This window comes from Zonotrichia leucophrys, chromosome 11, assembly GCF_028769735.1.
Source record: "Zonotrichia leucophrys gambelii isolate GWCS_2022_RI chromosome 11, RI_Zleu_2.0, whole genome shotgun sequence".
Taxonomy (NCBI): domain Eukaryota; kingdom Metazoa; phylum Chordata; class Aves; order Passeriformes; family Passerellidae; genus Zonotrichia; species Zonotrichia leucophrys.
Window position 1 is genome coordinate 11,113,426 of NC_088181.1, and position 16,113 is coordinate 11,129,538.

General features: G+C 37.6%; 1 protein-coding gene across 6 annotated transcripts in view; it reads right to left on the bottom strand.

The window, feature by feature from the left end:
* Nucleotides 1-16,113, bottom strand: part of CHD9 (chromodomain helicase DNA binding protein 9) — a 71,252-nt gene that overhangs the window by 32,429 nt on the left and 22,710 nt on the right. For all 6 annotated transcript variants that reach the window (XM_064723210.1, XM_064723211.1, XM_064723209.1 and 3 more), the window contains exons 3-9: nucleotides 9,823-9,934; nucleotides 6,514-6,663; nucleotides 5,330-5,398; nucleotides 5,189-5,244; nucleotides 3,751-3,868; nucleotides 3,150-3,236; nucleotides 1,710-1,847 (exon numbers count right to left, since the gene is read on the bottom strand). In XM_064723210.1, coding sequence (XP_064579280.1) covers nucleotides 1,710-1,847; nucleotides 3,150-3,236; nucleotides 3,751-3,868; nucleotides 5,189-5,244; nucleotides 5,330-5,398; nucleotides 6,514-6,663; nucleotides 9,823-9,934 — 730 coding nt within the window. The remainder of the gene's footprint in view (nucleotides 1-1,709; nucleotides 1,848-3,149; nucleotides 3,237-3,750; nucleotides 3,869-5,188; nucleotides 5,245-5,329; nucleotides 5,399-6,513; nucleotides 6,664-9,822; nucleotides 9,935-16,113) is intronic.

Sequence of the window (16,113 nt, forward strand, 5' to 3'; positions counted from 1 at the left end):
CCACAGTTACTGAGTTCTTCTCCTCTCCTTTCTGCACTTGCCCTGCCCTGCTGATCACTCTGGCCCACTGTCAATGCATGAAGCAAGGGCCAGCAGTACAAAAAAGTGAACTTGTGAGAGCTTTAGTGTCCTGAATCGATTTCCCCAAGGGACCTGATCAGAACAGCACCAGCATAGGCAGGGTCACAAGACAAAGGCCATGACAAAACAGACAGAGTATCAAGGTATATCACCTGCAGGGCCCTCACAAGCTAAGGAAAGCTGAGAGACTGTGTATAAAATATTTATGTACATACACAAACAAACAAGTTCCCAAGCCTAGAGCCAGAACAGCCTGGCCTCTAGCTTAGCAGGTGGAATCATGCAGTTTTTGACTGATACTAGGTAGGATTCCAGCAGAAAACTCTTCTGACAGCTCCTGCATCCCAACGTGAACAAACTCACACATTCAAGTGAAGTAATTTTAGTAGGAGCTTTTCTCACCAGCTGTACTTCCCCCCTCTCCCTCCCCATTTCCCAGCATTTATAAAAGCTTGCATTCACTTGAGACTCATGTGGCCTTATGTGGCAGCTCTGAATTTTCCATGTGAGTTCTCTCTCGGCACTGCCAGCGTCAGCATCACCTGAGCGCAGGTCTGGGTGCAGCAGGAGCTGTCCCTCCCCAGCAGCTGTGCCTTCCTCCCCTCTCCCACCAGCTGCCATCTGTCCACTCCCCCACTCCTGGAGCAGCCCTGCTCCTGCTTGCAGGGCTGCAGTCAGCAAATAATTCCTTGTAGCTGCTGGAGCCTGAAGCAAAAATACTTGTTGCTGATGCTGAGATGACTGTCAGTTGTACAGTTGCGCTTTAATCATCTTTTTCTCTCACAGCCAAATATGGTAACAGAGGTATAACAGCTCTTCTTCCCACATGCCAAAATGTCAGGATTTTAAATAAATACTACATAAATGAACTCAATATAATATGAAGATGTTAATCGTGACTACTGTCATTATCTGTAGATGGAAAAACCATTAAAATAAATTCCAAAGCCTCCAAATTAAAACACTGTGCATATTTAGTTATGTAAAAGAAGTAAGTTAGAACAAGTGTTGTACTACACCACGCAGGACACATGTCCTACTCTGACAATGACATACAGGACTTGAAATAGAACTATTTTGCTTTCTCCTGCTCTAAGAGACAGAAGATTGATAATTTCAAGATAAAACACATTTCCTAATTACATGTATTTTTCTGCCTTTCAGCTAGCTCTTTAACAACAAGAAGAAAAATAAAAGCAGGAAAAAATTACAGAACCTGTTTGACAGATCTCATTTGCCAATTCCCTTCAGTGATGAAGAACAAAATTAAATTCTCTTCTTTATAAAAGGGTGTTAACACGTCATCCTGCTTTCTGCTCATTTTAAAGGTGCTCAGTTCTGTGATAGCCAGTTTCAACCTAAGGCTCACTGCTCAGTTAGAAACTCAGAAAGTCACAGCACACTTCAGGTTTTTTTCCTAAGTAAAAATCTTTATTTTTTTAAAGTAACAACTAAGATAAGAATATTTATATATGCCTACCTGAATGTTTTATTACTCCTAGGTAACAAGGCACACAGATGCTTTACACAGAATGTCAATAAGCCTTATGTTTTAACACAGGAGTTTAAAGTTGGGAAAACTAAGTCAGATGTACTAAGACAGACAAGTAAATTAGATATAATTTTACCAATCTCCTCGAGTCAGGCCTGGAAGCTTGCAATTGTTCAAATTCTTCTATTTTTGCTTGATCTACATCTTCTTTCAGCTCCCACGTACTGTCTTCATATGGCAACGAACACCATTTTACTAAATAGTAAATAACAGGCTGCAGAAGAAAATTCTGAATGTTATCAGTTTTTAATTTAGTATACAGACTGTTAATATGCCTTACTATTAGATTAGCTTGCTTACACAAGAACTGGAATCAAAATCATTTTTCTGACAATTTTTTAAATGTTCCATTTAGATTCCTGTTATCTACCTACTTATCCTTGGCTCCCAACACTCTGCCACTTTCTGCAGACCTCTGGAGTGCTTTTCAATCCCTCTTACCCACAAGCAATTCTTGCTTTAGTCTCAGGAAAGATAAATTACAGTATTTGTGATATTTGTGGAAATGGGGCAGGGTGGCAGAACTAACTACAGAAGTGCTACAGCCAGGACATGTCCTCCACTCTCCAAATCAGGATACCCAGGCCCAAACCAGAGCTTTAGAGCTCCTAAACCAGAGGTCTGACCAAAAAAACTCTGATCAAGCTTTACAGGCTTGATGAAAAACATACAGAAAAAAATGGAACCAAAGTAGATCATCTTACTTAGATTCAAGATGTAAATATTTAAAAACCAAATAAAGATTCATCCTTCCAGAAGCTGAGGGGAAAGTCTTACGACAACACATTTTTTCTAAAAATTTAATAATGACAAATCTGCTGCATACAATGAAAGTCATTCTAACTCTCAACTCTTAGGAAGATTAATGCAGAAATCACTGGGTAAAAGTCCGCTCATTTTGCTATCCACACAAGCAGAATAAGCATTATAGATATTCCAACAGCCTTAATCAACAACTTTCTTCTCAGTCTTTGATCTCCACTGTTCTCAGACTTTCTGAATTTGGGCAATTTAATTGCTTGACTTGCTTTTCTGTTTTCTTTTTAATCTCAGAATGTTTTTGTTGTGTAATAGCTTTCCAGAAGAAGTATTTTAAATTTAAAAAATGAGTTTTGATAAACACAGAGGGAATGGTTCACTGGTGGCCATCAATGCACTTCAAATCACTGGCTGCCTAAAGCTTTTATTACCAGTGACCCTATTCCACTATCAGAGACAAGACAGTATATGGGATCAGCCTTTTGATGGAACTCACAAGACAATTATTGAGCCTGACATTTATGTCAGTCAATACCTAAGCTTTGCCTACTATGACCTATTAATACTAATAAAAATATAAGCTATTAAATGCTGACTTGTCTTTCAAATCCACAGGTAGCACAGGCCAGGACAAGACTGTCATGTCTCATTTAAAATATTACTGAAGCTTTAAAATCATTAAAGTGTTACTCTGAGATCTGATAAAATTACAATTTTCAAACCTGGAGCATCCTGACTTGCTTTAAGACACCCTTACCTCACCAGTGTCTTTGTCTTCACAAAGAGACACTTCCAATACCCGGTCTACCTCAACATAGTCAGGATTAAAAGGTTCCTCTTCCATCTGCAGTGAAAGATGAATAAAATCAGTAGAGAGGCAAAAACAGTTGGTATTTGCTAAAACTTGGTCTAATTGTACACAAAATAATTTGGTAGCTGGAAATTACTGGGGTTTTTGCACAGACCTTAAATTCCACACCAGCCCCCTGCACACACTCCCTTGGTTTTCTTGGGCAACTCTCACTGAAGAGGGATTTGACCCCAGATCTCTGGGATAAAGTGCTGTCCTGTGGAAGTCCTAGAGAAACCAGCCATACTGACACAATCCTTCCCTCCTTACCACTTCTAAGTAGTTACTCAACCAATCCCACTTTTAGACCATGTAAGTCAGGTTAGTTCAGTGACTCCAGAAGACTTGCACTTTACATTACATTAAATAACCCACCCCCTGGTGCAAACCACACCTATGGTTCATCTTTGGTTCCTAACAATCAGCTCTTTTATATAAAAGCAAACTACTACTCACAATTTTACACGGAAAAAAAAAAAAGGTTATTTAATTTTTATTTCATACTCACATCTGCAAAAAAGTGAGCTCTTTGTGCTTTCCTTACTTTGAACCGCTTTATTTTCTGCTGGATTCTTTTATCCTTTAAAAGCTGTTGTTCTGTGGCCCACTCACAGTGGAGATATGAGCTAAAATCACAGAGATTGACATTAACACATTGGTGAAAGCAAAAGCTTACTATCTATTTTTAATATACAGTTAAAATAACAGAATCCACCATAAAGATCAAAGATTTAGTCTTCCAAATAATCATGTTGCAGCACCTCGTTAAGGCAATGGTTTTTAGATGAAATATGTGAAAGTCTGTAGATTCACAAATTTCTTTCATGTGTCCAAAGAAGAGAAACAAGCTGATTTCAAGTGAGCTTAAAAAATCAAGTTTGAAATTTGACACCTCTATTAAAAAGCACCCAGAGATTTAAGTTACTTCATATTTTAGATCTGGTTTTCCTATGTATCTCCTGTGACCATCTCTCAGTGCTGGATCACAGAGCTCAGCCCACGGGAGGCTCAGCAGGAGCAGCAGAGCCCGAGGCAGAGGGACCTGCCCTGGACTGGGCTGGGGCAGCAGCTCTGAGACAGCAGCATCTACCTGTCCCCAGGAGAGCCTTTCTGAAATTACATCACAGAAGTACACATATTTCTTCCTCACACCCCTTTTTTAGTGTATTTCCATCATTTTTTAAGCTTTCTAAAGATATGCTAGAAATAAGGCACAGCTGGGGATTACTCATCCTCGGATGAAAAGACAGATTTTGCCCTTTCAGAAAAACACAAGGTAAATGGTCTCCAACAACATGTGGAAGTAGAGTCTAAAAAAAGTTACATTTATTATAGCAAAAATCGGATTAAATTATTCACATATGTAAAATTTAAAATAAGCTTCGATTTTCAGCATCAAGAATTGAATAGTGACAGGAAAACAGATATGAAATTTAAAATAAAATATGGGAAAATTTTTGTTTCCCCTGCAATTTTTTTATTTTCTGCTTTTGATGTAAATTCATTTCTATCACAGTTTTTTTCTTTTTTTTTGAAACAATTAAGTCCAATTACTACATTAGCATCTCCTAAATTCATGACAGTGTAACTCTAATCTACGTCCACAAAACACCTCTGATTTAAATTCATGAAATTAAAATTTGCCTCAGGCATATAGCCCCCGATGAAATTAATAAATATATCTTCTAATCTCATAAATATCTTTTATAAAAAATTCTGTTCTTTGACAGATAAAGGCTGCTAGCTTATTGGACAGTGCTGGTTCCAAAATCTTCATAGTTTTAATATTATCACTACCATATCACAGATTTTTAGAAATTTAAAGATTAAATTGGTAAAGAAAAATCTCAGTCGATGACAAAATAACCTTCAAGCAATACAAAACCTGAGTACATAAATATGATATAAAACAGTTCAGTCAACACATTCAACTCTTTAATACTTACTAGTTCTTGTATTTTACAAAAAACTCTTCTGTGTCTACTGTCATCCCTGCAGATACCTGGAAAAGGAAATTCAGAAGAAATGTAAAATGATAGATGCCCCCTTTATTAAATAAACTATTTTATCCCGTGACAATCACTTACTTCTTTCTTTATTACCCTGGAGGATAAGATTTTGTCTACAATTGCTGCATCTTCTTCACTTGGATTTTCCTATAAAGACATGAAAACAGTGATATTATAAAACTGCAGTACCAGCCCTCTCTCTCTCTCAGGCTTAAAACCTTCAACCACACGTGGCTTGTCAGAAGATGAGCAATAAAGGTAAATTTGACCTCCACCAGCAGCTTTCCCTAACAGGCTGGGAGTAAAATTTAAAATCCACAAAGGGTTATGTGCAGAATTACAGCTAGTCTGGCATTTCCAAACAGCATCAGCTGCAGTGCTCACCTGCCAAACACACTCAGTGCAAGCACTGGGGATTCTGCTGCTTGCCAGACACTGTGAATGCCCTGCTGAGCTAAACTGATGCACTGGACACAGCCAGAACTCAGAAAATGGAGAAAAACTGACAGGTGGAAAAAGAGAGAAGAAACCCAGCATGTGCCAAACTCAGTCTGATCCATCCACTGTGCACACAGGCACCAAACACGCTGTGGAATCAGAGGGAGGAGGCTGTGGCTGAGATGAGGCACAGGAGGGACTGCAGGGCTCTGCCACAGCTGGGGCTGGGGTCCCAGAGACAGAGGTGATCTGCACAAGCTGCTTGCAATAGCCAGTCACCGTCCCTCTTATCTGATTTGTTCCCAATTATATCACCATTCTCCTTCCCCTACAACTCCTGGCACTCTTTCAAGCCATAAACTCCTTTTTCCTGTTTCTTCCCTGTCTCTCTGTTTACCTTGAATGGCTCGACAGTAAGTTTGAGTCTCCAGTGGAACAGTGAAGTGTAAACCTGAAAGGCTTGTGGGGAGAGGACAAGTGTCCTTTTTAAATACCTCAGTAAGCAGAAAATCCCCCAAATAATTTGGTGCTTCTCTAAGTCACGGTAACATCAGAACAGAGCTTTTTCATATGCCTATGCCACATAAAACATTACTTGAACTATATTCATCCTTAATCTTATGCTTAACTTCAATTAAGTAAACAGATGTTTGGAACACAAAAAAATAGTAAAAGATAATTTCTTTCAGTTTTCAAGATCTTAGCAAAATGTCACACTAGACTGGAGCTTAGAAATAATAATGTATTCCAAGGTAGGAGCTTTATTCATTGAACTACCTGAGACAAATACAAAGTTCCCACAGACCAAGCCAATTTTTACTTACCACAAATAATTGTAAAGGCTGCTCAGCAGGTAAAGGGGCAGAATTCTTCTTGATTTTAACAGAAACTTTAGCTGCTTCTTCTTCTGATTGTTTCCCTTCTCCTTCTTCAGAGTATTTTTTCCTTTTAACTTGACGATTTGATCTTCTCTTCTGCCACACAGGAAAAAGGAAAGAGATGGAGGTTTTACCCAAAATTTCCCCTAACCTGAGCTGCATGTTCAGGGACACTCTAAGCAATACTTCAGCTGTACCTATAACCAAAGGTCAGTATCTGATAACAAACATGAAATAAAACCCTGTAATGCACTTATGTTCAACTAATTAAACTGTTATTTTCTCCTTCAGGTAAGCATACTATACATTTACTTTTAGGGTTCAAAAGTAAACATGAAACACTCTTTTCAGGGTATGGGAGCAAAGCTGATACATAACAGATCTCCCACCAGCATCAGTATTTCAACAGTGATTTCCCAACACAGTGTAACAGCAGAGTGTTACCATCCCTCCATCAGGGGGAAAGATATAAAATAAGCTGATGTGTCTCTACTAAATGGTGCTGTACCAAAAATTATGAAGGTTTCACAAGATCATATTGGTCAGATTGCTGATGAAATCTGACATGATGGCAAATAAAGCCTGTTGCTTTGTTGATGTCTGTATTTTCTCCTCCACCTTCATCAGGCTGGTTTAACAGCATTATACAGTTACTTTGCAGTTTCTCTCTCTAACCTTCCATTCTGGTTTCTGCAAGAATCTGAGGACAACAAATTCCAGCTGAAGAAATAATGTTCAGTCAAAGAAAATAATTCCCTCTCACTCACAGTTTCAAATACTTAAGATTATTAGAATATTGCATAACATTTCCTAGCCCTCAGTACCAACATGAGACATTGTCTATTTAACCATAAGATTAATTTGTAAATTGATTCAGTGGATAAAAATAGCAGTATCAAACTAGTCAGCTAACATTTGAAAACACTATAATCTGCTTTAGAGAACTGATCATCACAAAAATGAAAACAGCAAAACAAAACTGTCTCTACAAAACAAATTTATTATATTGAGCTACAAAGAAAAAAAGGTATTTTTGTGCAAGAAAATCCACTGCAGCTCGTAATGTTATATTACACTGCAGTACTCAGCTGGGAGAACAAGTTGTGAAGAGGACAAAACCCTAAATCCTGTGGTCACAATGGCTTCTGCAGAGCAGCTATTAAGTAACAGTGAGATTGCAGCACAGGAACTTTTCTTCCTGACTGTTAATTCAGCCTTGGTCTGGCTGGTATCTGGTAAATGACGTAGCTGTACTTTTAACTACACTGCAAAAACTGAGCAGTAACCTATGGGTACAGCACAAGTCCAAGAAGGGCTGTGACCATTCCTCCAGAGAAGCTGCAAAAATGAAGCTCCTTCATGGGCTTTCCACAGTTATGTACATTAACTGTTCTTCCATAATGTGTATGGTGTTAGGTGTTATCACCAAAAGAAATTTCTAATGTAAGGACACACTAATGGCACATTATACTTAAATCAATAATAGTTTGCAGACAGAAGCAGGTTTAAAAAAAAAAAAAGCCAGGTAATATGAGCAATGCAAGATTATGTAACTGGCATTTTCAATTCTTCTCACTGTGTCTTTTCTTAAAGTATGAAGTGATTAGCAAAACATCAACATATGTTCTCCAACAGATTAATACATAATCTGAGCTGTTTGGAAAAAAACTTTTGTATTTCCCTGAGCTGAGAACTAAGGCCATAAACAAATGGCTCTAAGACAAAAAATGAAGTAGCACCACACATTAAAAATAAAAAATAGTTTAAAAAATCCGTCTATTTAAGGAAGACACTTGATGTGAAACTAAGCATACAAAATGAATTAGGGGGAAAAAAGGCCTAAAATTGCCCCCCAGAGCTTTGAAGCAGCTATTTGCAACAGAAATTAGAAACAGCTCTTTAAAAATAAAATCATGAACGTATTCAAAAACTAAAGAGCAAATGAATTAATGAAGTAAAGCAATTTATGTCTTTCCTGCTTCTCCCCAGCTCCTTCAAAGAGAGCAGGGCAATGCTGTGACATTCTGCAATAAAAGTTACTTCCCTCTCATGCCACCCCTGATTATCTCTACCCTCTTTTCCCTTCACACCAGGAGCAGGTGATTTCATGACACTCCCAGGAAAGAACTGATCTTCCATCTTTTATATTACATTTGTTGGCCTATAAATTCATGTTTATCTGATAACAGAACATGACTGAAAAGTTACAGATCCTTTCAGGTAACCTCTACCTAGGACAAGCTATCACTTCAGTTAATGAGAAGTCATTCTGGAAAATGGCTTCTGATCCCTTTTCCCCTCCAGCATTATTATCTGTGCAACACCAGCGGGCAATTCAGTATCTCATAATTGTTTTTTGACAACTATCATCAACTAATGCAATTAATTTTTACTCAACAGCACCTTATTGTGAATACTGATTTTGCCTCTGTGGATGAAACTGCCACAGGATAAAAACCTGTGCACTTCCAGCACATAACCTTATGTTAGTGGAGACTGCCCTAAAGCAAGAAGTTGTAATTCTGTTACTAATGCAAACATAAATAGAATATAATCTCTTCTCAACAGTTCATGTTTCTTTGTGCACAAGTTATAGAAATAATTAGCTAAGTTACTGTTGTTTCAGGGCAATCTATGAAAAAACTGCAGAAAGTAAGCTACAAGAGTCATTCCCTTGAGGGACTCGACCACTTCAATTCTTCATTGGGCACTTCCTTCAGAAATACTCCACAAGCAACTAGAGCCTATCAGCATATTGATCACTGCTGCCTTCAGATCCCACACTGCAAGAAATCTGTTCTTCCAGTTTCTACAGAAGCAGAACTCAGGGAAAAAAAAACAACATTAAAGCTTGAAACAACCCTTTTAAAAGTTCTCAAAGAGCCAACTTCACTGATAAATGCCCTGTCTGTTAGGAAATCTCTGCATTTTCACACTCAGCCAAAGTAAGGATCAGGTCTAACTGCCAGCTCAGTGTAAGTACTCACAGTCTCAAACCTATGGGCTCCTGTTCTGAAATGCAACAGATACAAGCAGGGCACTGATGTCCCATTATGGAAAAGGGACTCTACCCTGTAGGATGCTCTGATTTTCAACTGAGAGAAGTGGCTGATGATGAAAAGTTCCATCTATGAGACACACAGAAGTGTGAGAGTAACAGTCACTGCATCCAAGGAACTGTAACTTTCTGGAGACAGGGCAAAAAACATCTGGACATAACACACAGAAATCTATCAAGGAATGCCAACTACTTACCTGTGAGTCTTCATCTTTCAGGGGCCGCTGTGGAGTCTGCTTAGCATCAGACAATTCATCTGAAGATTCGTTTTTCCTTTTCTGCTTTTTGCCCAGTGTGATGATCAGCTTTCTGTCAGAAACAAAACCCCAGCCCCTGAGTGAATGCTGTACACCATTGTGTGTAACTTCAGGAGCAAATTACCAGCCATTCCCGTATTCTCAACATAAAACTCAACAGCACTGTCTGAAAAATGAGCAATAGGTCTCAAATACCTTACAGCACACAGTACTGTTCTACAGTGTTAGTGAGCTTTTTTACAGTTACCTTGCTATCCCAAATTCCTAATTATCATGTACATTTTAAATCTTTACATGAGAAACAAAAATACAAAATCCAACATTTAAACCAACTGAGTGGTAAACTACACAAAGTTAGCAAAAATATCATCTGCAGATGACAACACTAAATGATTTATCATAAAAAATTACCACTACAAAATGTAGCAACCCTTATTTTTACTTAGAAAAATTAACTGTGGAGAACAATCTAAAAATCACCCAAAGCTGTCTGACATGCAAAACTTTTATGCTTAACTAAGTCATTCAATGGTAAAAATAAGGGAATTGAACAAATCTTTTTTGTCCTTAGAAAAAAAGAAAAGCTATATCCAAAACCTGGTAGTTTTATCTGTAAGTAATCTTAGAACCTATCAGAGTATGTTAAGAACCCTCATTGTGCTGAATAAATTAGTTAAACTCTAATGAAAAAGCACCAATTATTCCTCTGTTTGGATTTTAAAATTACACTGTAAATCATCAGATTTGTTTCTAACTAAAGGGTGTAAAAATATTTTTCCATATTTGAAATGTGCCAAATACACTTATTTAAATGTGTTTACAGAGGCATAATTGTAGAATGACAAACTAGTCAAGAAAATCACAGAGAGCTGTCCTAAAATATATATTTCATATGGTCTCTTATGATTAGATCTGTAACAGAAAATGAGGAGAGTGTTTCAGCATACAAGTGCTTCTGCCATGTCACAAACAAATTAAGCACAAGATTTTAGTCTTTATACAGACAATACAAGTTATTTTACAGCATTTAACATCAAATAAATTGGTCAGCTGATGAGAACACTATTGGTGAGAATGTAATGGTTGAAACACAACTCATTTACTTCTCTTTGCAAGTGTTCAAACAAGAGAACACATAAATATTTACTATGTCCAGACTAACAGTTCGTGTGGAACATAAGCATGTTAAATTACCAAAATATTAGGCAAAGTTTAAGCAGCATTGCTTACAAAAGACTGCAGGTATAACTTCAGAAGCCAGGAATATTTGCATGGCTTTTCAATATTTAATCACTATGTGTGTTCAGTGGAAAGGCTAAAATGGGTTTTTTCCACTCCAATTTTTTTTCACTTTTAGCACAAAGTGAACAGCACTGATGGATGCAGGTTGAAATGAGGCTGTAGTCAGCATAATCACAGAGATTCTTATTCACAAGTAAATTCTGGTCCTTGGCTTTTCATTAGGTGTTCTCAGTTTAATTATTACTTAGAAAACATGTTTCATAATCACAGGAAATAATTTCAGCAATGAACACACTGGTTTCCCTACTGACTTCAAGGTTAGTTTGGGCATTTTTTCCCCTCGCTTTTCAAGCTCTGATTAGGAATCATGTTGCTTTTTTTCTTGGTTTTTATTTTAAGACTTGTATTCTTGGGTATTTGTCCAATATGACACTTTCTGGTGATGGACTTGGATAATAATTTTTTCCATTTTTATCTCACTTTGTTTCATAAAATTTAAGTGTTACATTAGCACTTGTCACTAATATGTCAAATCAGCTAATATATTCCAAAATGATGCAGACAAGGCACATTGTGATTGACCTTCTGAAATTGTTGTTAAAAGGAATTCTGGATGCTAAAATTTAATGTGCATTTAAAGGAAAAGCTGGTAAACTTATGAGAATTTCCTAGAAGATCATTCATGAAACAATATCCACCCCACCAAGTCCCTGGTTTGCACCTTTAGGGTTTGGAAAAATGGTAGGAAGTATCAATATATTTTTTCCCTGCTCTTAAATTCTTTCAAAGAAAAAGGATAGCTGAAAGTTCTTTAATCAAGCAAGTGTTAAGACACAAGCCAAGCTGGAAGAGGTCTCAGGAAGACCTGTGGTTCCTACTCAAGGCCAACTTCAGAGTTCTTTGATGTTGCTCAGCCCAGTTAAGTTCCACTTATCTCCAAGGCTGACAGCTGGTAGGTACCTAGGCAATCTGTTCCAAATTTTGATCCTCTTTTGTGAAATGGTAGATTAAAACAATTCTTAAATGCATGCTGCTGTATTAAATATTTGTATCTGTGCAACCACAGCTCATTTTCACCTCATGCACTACTGTTTACTATTTTAAGCTCAAGGATGCTTTAGCATTCAAAACCCACAACATTAAGGGATATAGGGTTTCTATGGGTTCTAGTGGTACCCACTGAATAGCTGAGGATTTTAAGGACCTTCTGTTTTAAAACATGGGGTATTTTGTGATTAGACTGCTCTAGCTACATCTTCTCCTTTTCTTAATTTTTGTCCCTCCTTGGGCTCACCTCTTGCTCTGCCCCTGCACCCTACACACAATATTCCATTTGTCAGCTTTTATATCTTTGAGCTTCCATTCCCTATCCCCAGTACTTCACAGGCTTCTCCCTGAAATTTTCTGCACATCTCTGCATGCTGCAGATCAGAATGTTTCTTCCTCTATATGGATATGGTGCCAATGACAGGAACAAATGCAGTTTTACTTCTTTCTGATCCAGTGCCCAGAATCACAATGCTCCTTGCTATCAGAAGTTGCTGAACAACAGTATGGTGCTAAAGTCATACATTTCTATCAGTAAAAATGCAATCTGCTCATATTTTGGCCAAAAACTTCTAAAAAAATCTGCTATGTGAAAACAATGATTTTCTGAAGCTTGTAAACTGGATCAATTCTGTGAGAAATTTTCATTGAGCGAACAAGTTCTCTTGCCAGTTTATAAATCTCTGCATGAAAGCATAAAGATCCTTGGCTAAAATCCCTTTTTCCACCCTGAAACAAACTGTTCTGAACAGAAACTATCTATTCTGTTTCTATGAAAAGTTAACAGCACACTGTAGACATGGAATAAATAATATCACCAGACTCCACTCCAATTTCACTTCTTCTTGCCTTTTTCAATTCATATTTTTTCTTATTACATAACAACTATAAATATTTCAACAATTAGACGTTGCAGATTTCTTCATTATGTACTTTCTTCTTCTATAATTATAAACTAAAGATGCAGAGAAACTTACACCACAAAAAAAGTTTAAAAAGAAGATTTCTCATGAGCCAGTAATACTTCTGATCCTTAGCACAGGACTCCTACCACGCTTTAAAGCTACCAATAACCACTATTTAAAGAGCATTGCAACTTCTCTCTTTTAAATGAAAACCAGTAAGAATGTGCTCCATTCCCCTTCTGTTTCATAGCAGGGAACACGACGGAAACACTGCCAGTACTCTGAACAGCTTTAAAGTGATAAACACTTTTCAAAGCCTCCAAAGAATGAAAAAGGAAATATTAAAGAGGACAGAAAGAAAAAGGCAGCAAATACGTATTAGGCACGTCAGGAATAGGAAGTACAGCTGGCCTTTAATACATCATTCTACTGCAATTCTCCCAAAACAGAAAACACCAAGTTACTAATTATTAGTGTCCAGAGTCACCACTCAGATATTATCATTTGTAGCCAAAGCACTTTGTTAAATTACTAGCAATAATACTCCTTCGTTATCAACAGCATTAGCAATTCTTTATCACTAGAAACTTTGCTAAAAATATAAAGAAGTTTCCTTGACAAGATACTGTAGCCTCTTGAATGAGAGTTAATTTGCTGGTATAAAACCATTTTCTCTCATCCTTTTATATGTTTCATAAATAATACTAACACAGTAATATTAGCCACTGTCTCCTTCTCCAGTTGTATTTCCAATTAATAACTTCTGGACTGTGCACAGATTTTAAAGCACTCCTAATAGTCTTTTTGGAACCATCAGTCAGTTCCAGCTCACACTACATTGAAACAATAATGCCAAATAATAAACAAAATGACATCCCAGAAGGATGGCCAAACCTTGAATTTATTGCCATTTTCATCAGGACCCAAGATAATGACCTTAACAGATCTAAGAGAACTCAAGATTCAGCGAGCACCCCTTCTTTCTTAGCACAGAGCTGTTCCCCAGCCCCTGCCTGGCTGGCAGGGACCAGGGGACAATGCCAGTTAATGGGGACAATGCTAGTTAGCAGGGGACAATGCTAGTTAATGGGGACAATGCTAGCTAACAGGGGACAGTGCTAGTTAATGGGGACAATGCTAGCTAACAGGGGACAGTGCTAGTTAATGGGGACAATGCCAGTTAATGGAAATTAGTACGGGGAAAATGCATAATGGACAATGCATAACAGGGGACAATGCAGCAACGGACAGTGCCATCCCCTGCCCCAGCTGGAGGCACCTCCCCAGCAGCAGTGCCAGACCCAACTCCTCCCCAGCCCTCTCCCCTGGGCTCCTGAGGCAGCACTGAGTTTATAAGGGTTTCAAACCACCTTAACACTCTTAGATCAACAAGCAAAGATTATCTGTCAGGGTGCTGGGTTTTAAGGCTGCTTGTTAACAGTATTTGTGAGACCTGCTCCGAGGTACAAGGCAACAAGGACAGTCGCTCATTTCAGCAGTGCACAGCATCACATCCCACTTGCTGGATTCATTGCTACATAATTCAAGGATTAATGAACAAAATCCACCAGTGCTCTTTTAACACATGAGATAATACAGCCATTTCTGGCAGCAGTTTTGAACTGAAGGACTGCCACTCTGACTCAAGCATTTGTAAATTGAGTTCTTAGAATTTGGGGGACTTATTTATTTAAACTATGCAGTGATTAAGAAAAAAGAAATTACCTAAATGTATTCAACTGATATTGTCCTTTACATCACCAGTGCAGAGCTGTTGCTTTTCATCAGGGCTGTGATATTTAATTTTATGTTTGAGTAGGTGGGAATACGTTGAGAGCTATAAAACCTAAATGCCAATCTACTTTTTTGAACAAGAGAATGTTCACAAATTCATAATTCTTCACATCAAGTGGTAAGAAGTAGACTTTTTAGATTAAATATGCATCACCTTAGATGGAAGAAGTTGAATCAATTAGAAAGAGCTTATAAATAGAAACAAGGTTTAAGCAAAAATATGAAAGGGTTTAAATAGATTCCTAAATGTCAACACACCTTGGTAAATAGCCAGGATACAAAGTGGTTCTGCTGTCTGCAGAGTAATTGTAAAGCAAATTTTGAAGAATTAACTTAATCAGTAATCAGTGCATAAAGCAAATTAGTTAACTTTGGTAATACTAAATATATTATACATACGTTCTTCTAATAATTTCTGTCATAGCCTTATAATGTTATTGCTAATAATATAATTTAGTCATTTATCTTCACCAATTCTTATGGCACAGAAACTTTGCTAACCACAGAATCCACTTCTAATGGACCTGACTGAAATTAATAAGCATTATTTCTCTGTCTTCACAGCTCCAAAAAGTAAAACCTTTACCTTCACCTTTAGAAAGAAACTACAGCCTGCCTAGAAAGTAGCTGCCAGCAATTTCTAACTAGCACTGATAAATTAGAATGAAAATTATGCTATAGATTTTTCCTATACATGTAGACCTCAGAGCATCACGAAGGAAAATATAAACAATTAACATGAAGCCATCAAACACAAACTGATGGTCTGAGCAGCAAAACCCAGGAACTCTTGGAAAGATCATCCTGCCCCTAAATTCAGACACAGTAGCTAACACTCATCTCCATCCCAGACGAGGGCTACTCCATTTCAGTAAAAGTTCTGCTGCATTACAATTTAAAGGACCTTTTTTTTTTAACTGATGGCCATCAGGCAATTTTATCAAGGTCTGCTCTGCAATTAGTGTTCCAGCTCTACAGTTCAACTGTAACTCTGAAAATCCTCCTCCAGAGCAACCCAGACCTTGCTACACAGAATAAAGCCCTGTAAGAGGTCAAAGTCTATGATCACAATCTAAATAAGAGTTTGCTGTTTGAGTTCTGGGCTACACAGGGTACAGCTGCGCTCTTACTGAACAGGCTGTGCTTGTTGCGAGCAGAGATATGAAAGAGCAGATTAAAATGGTTTCTCAAACATTTCTCAAAAGAAAAAAAAAACAACCAAGAAATCAATATATTTGTAACA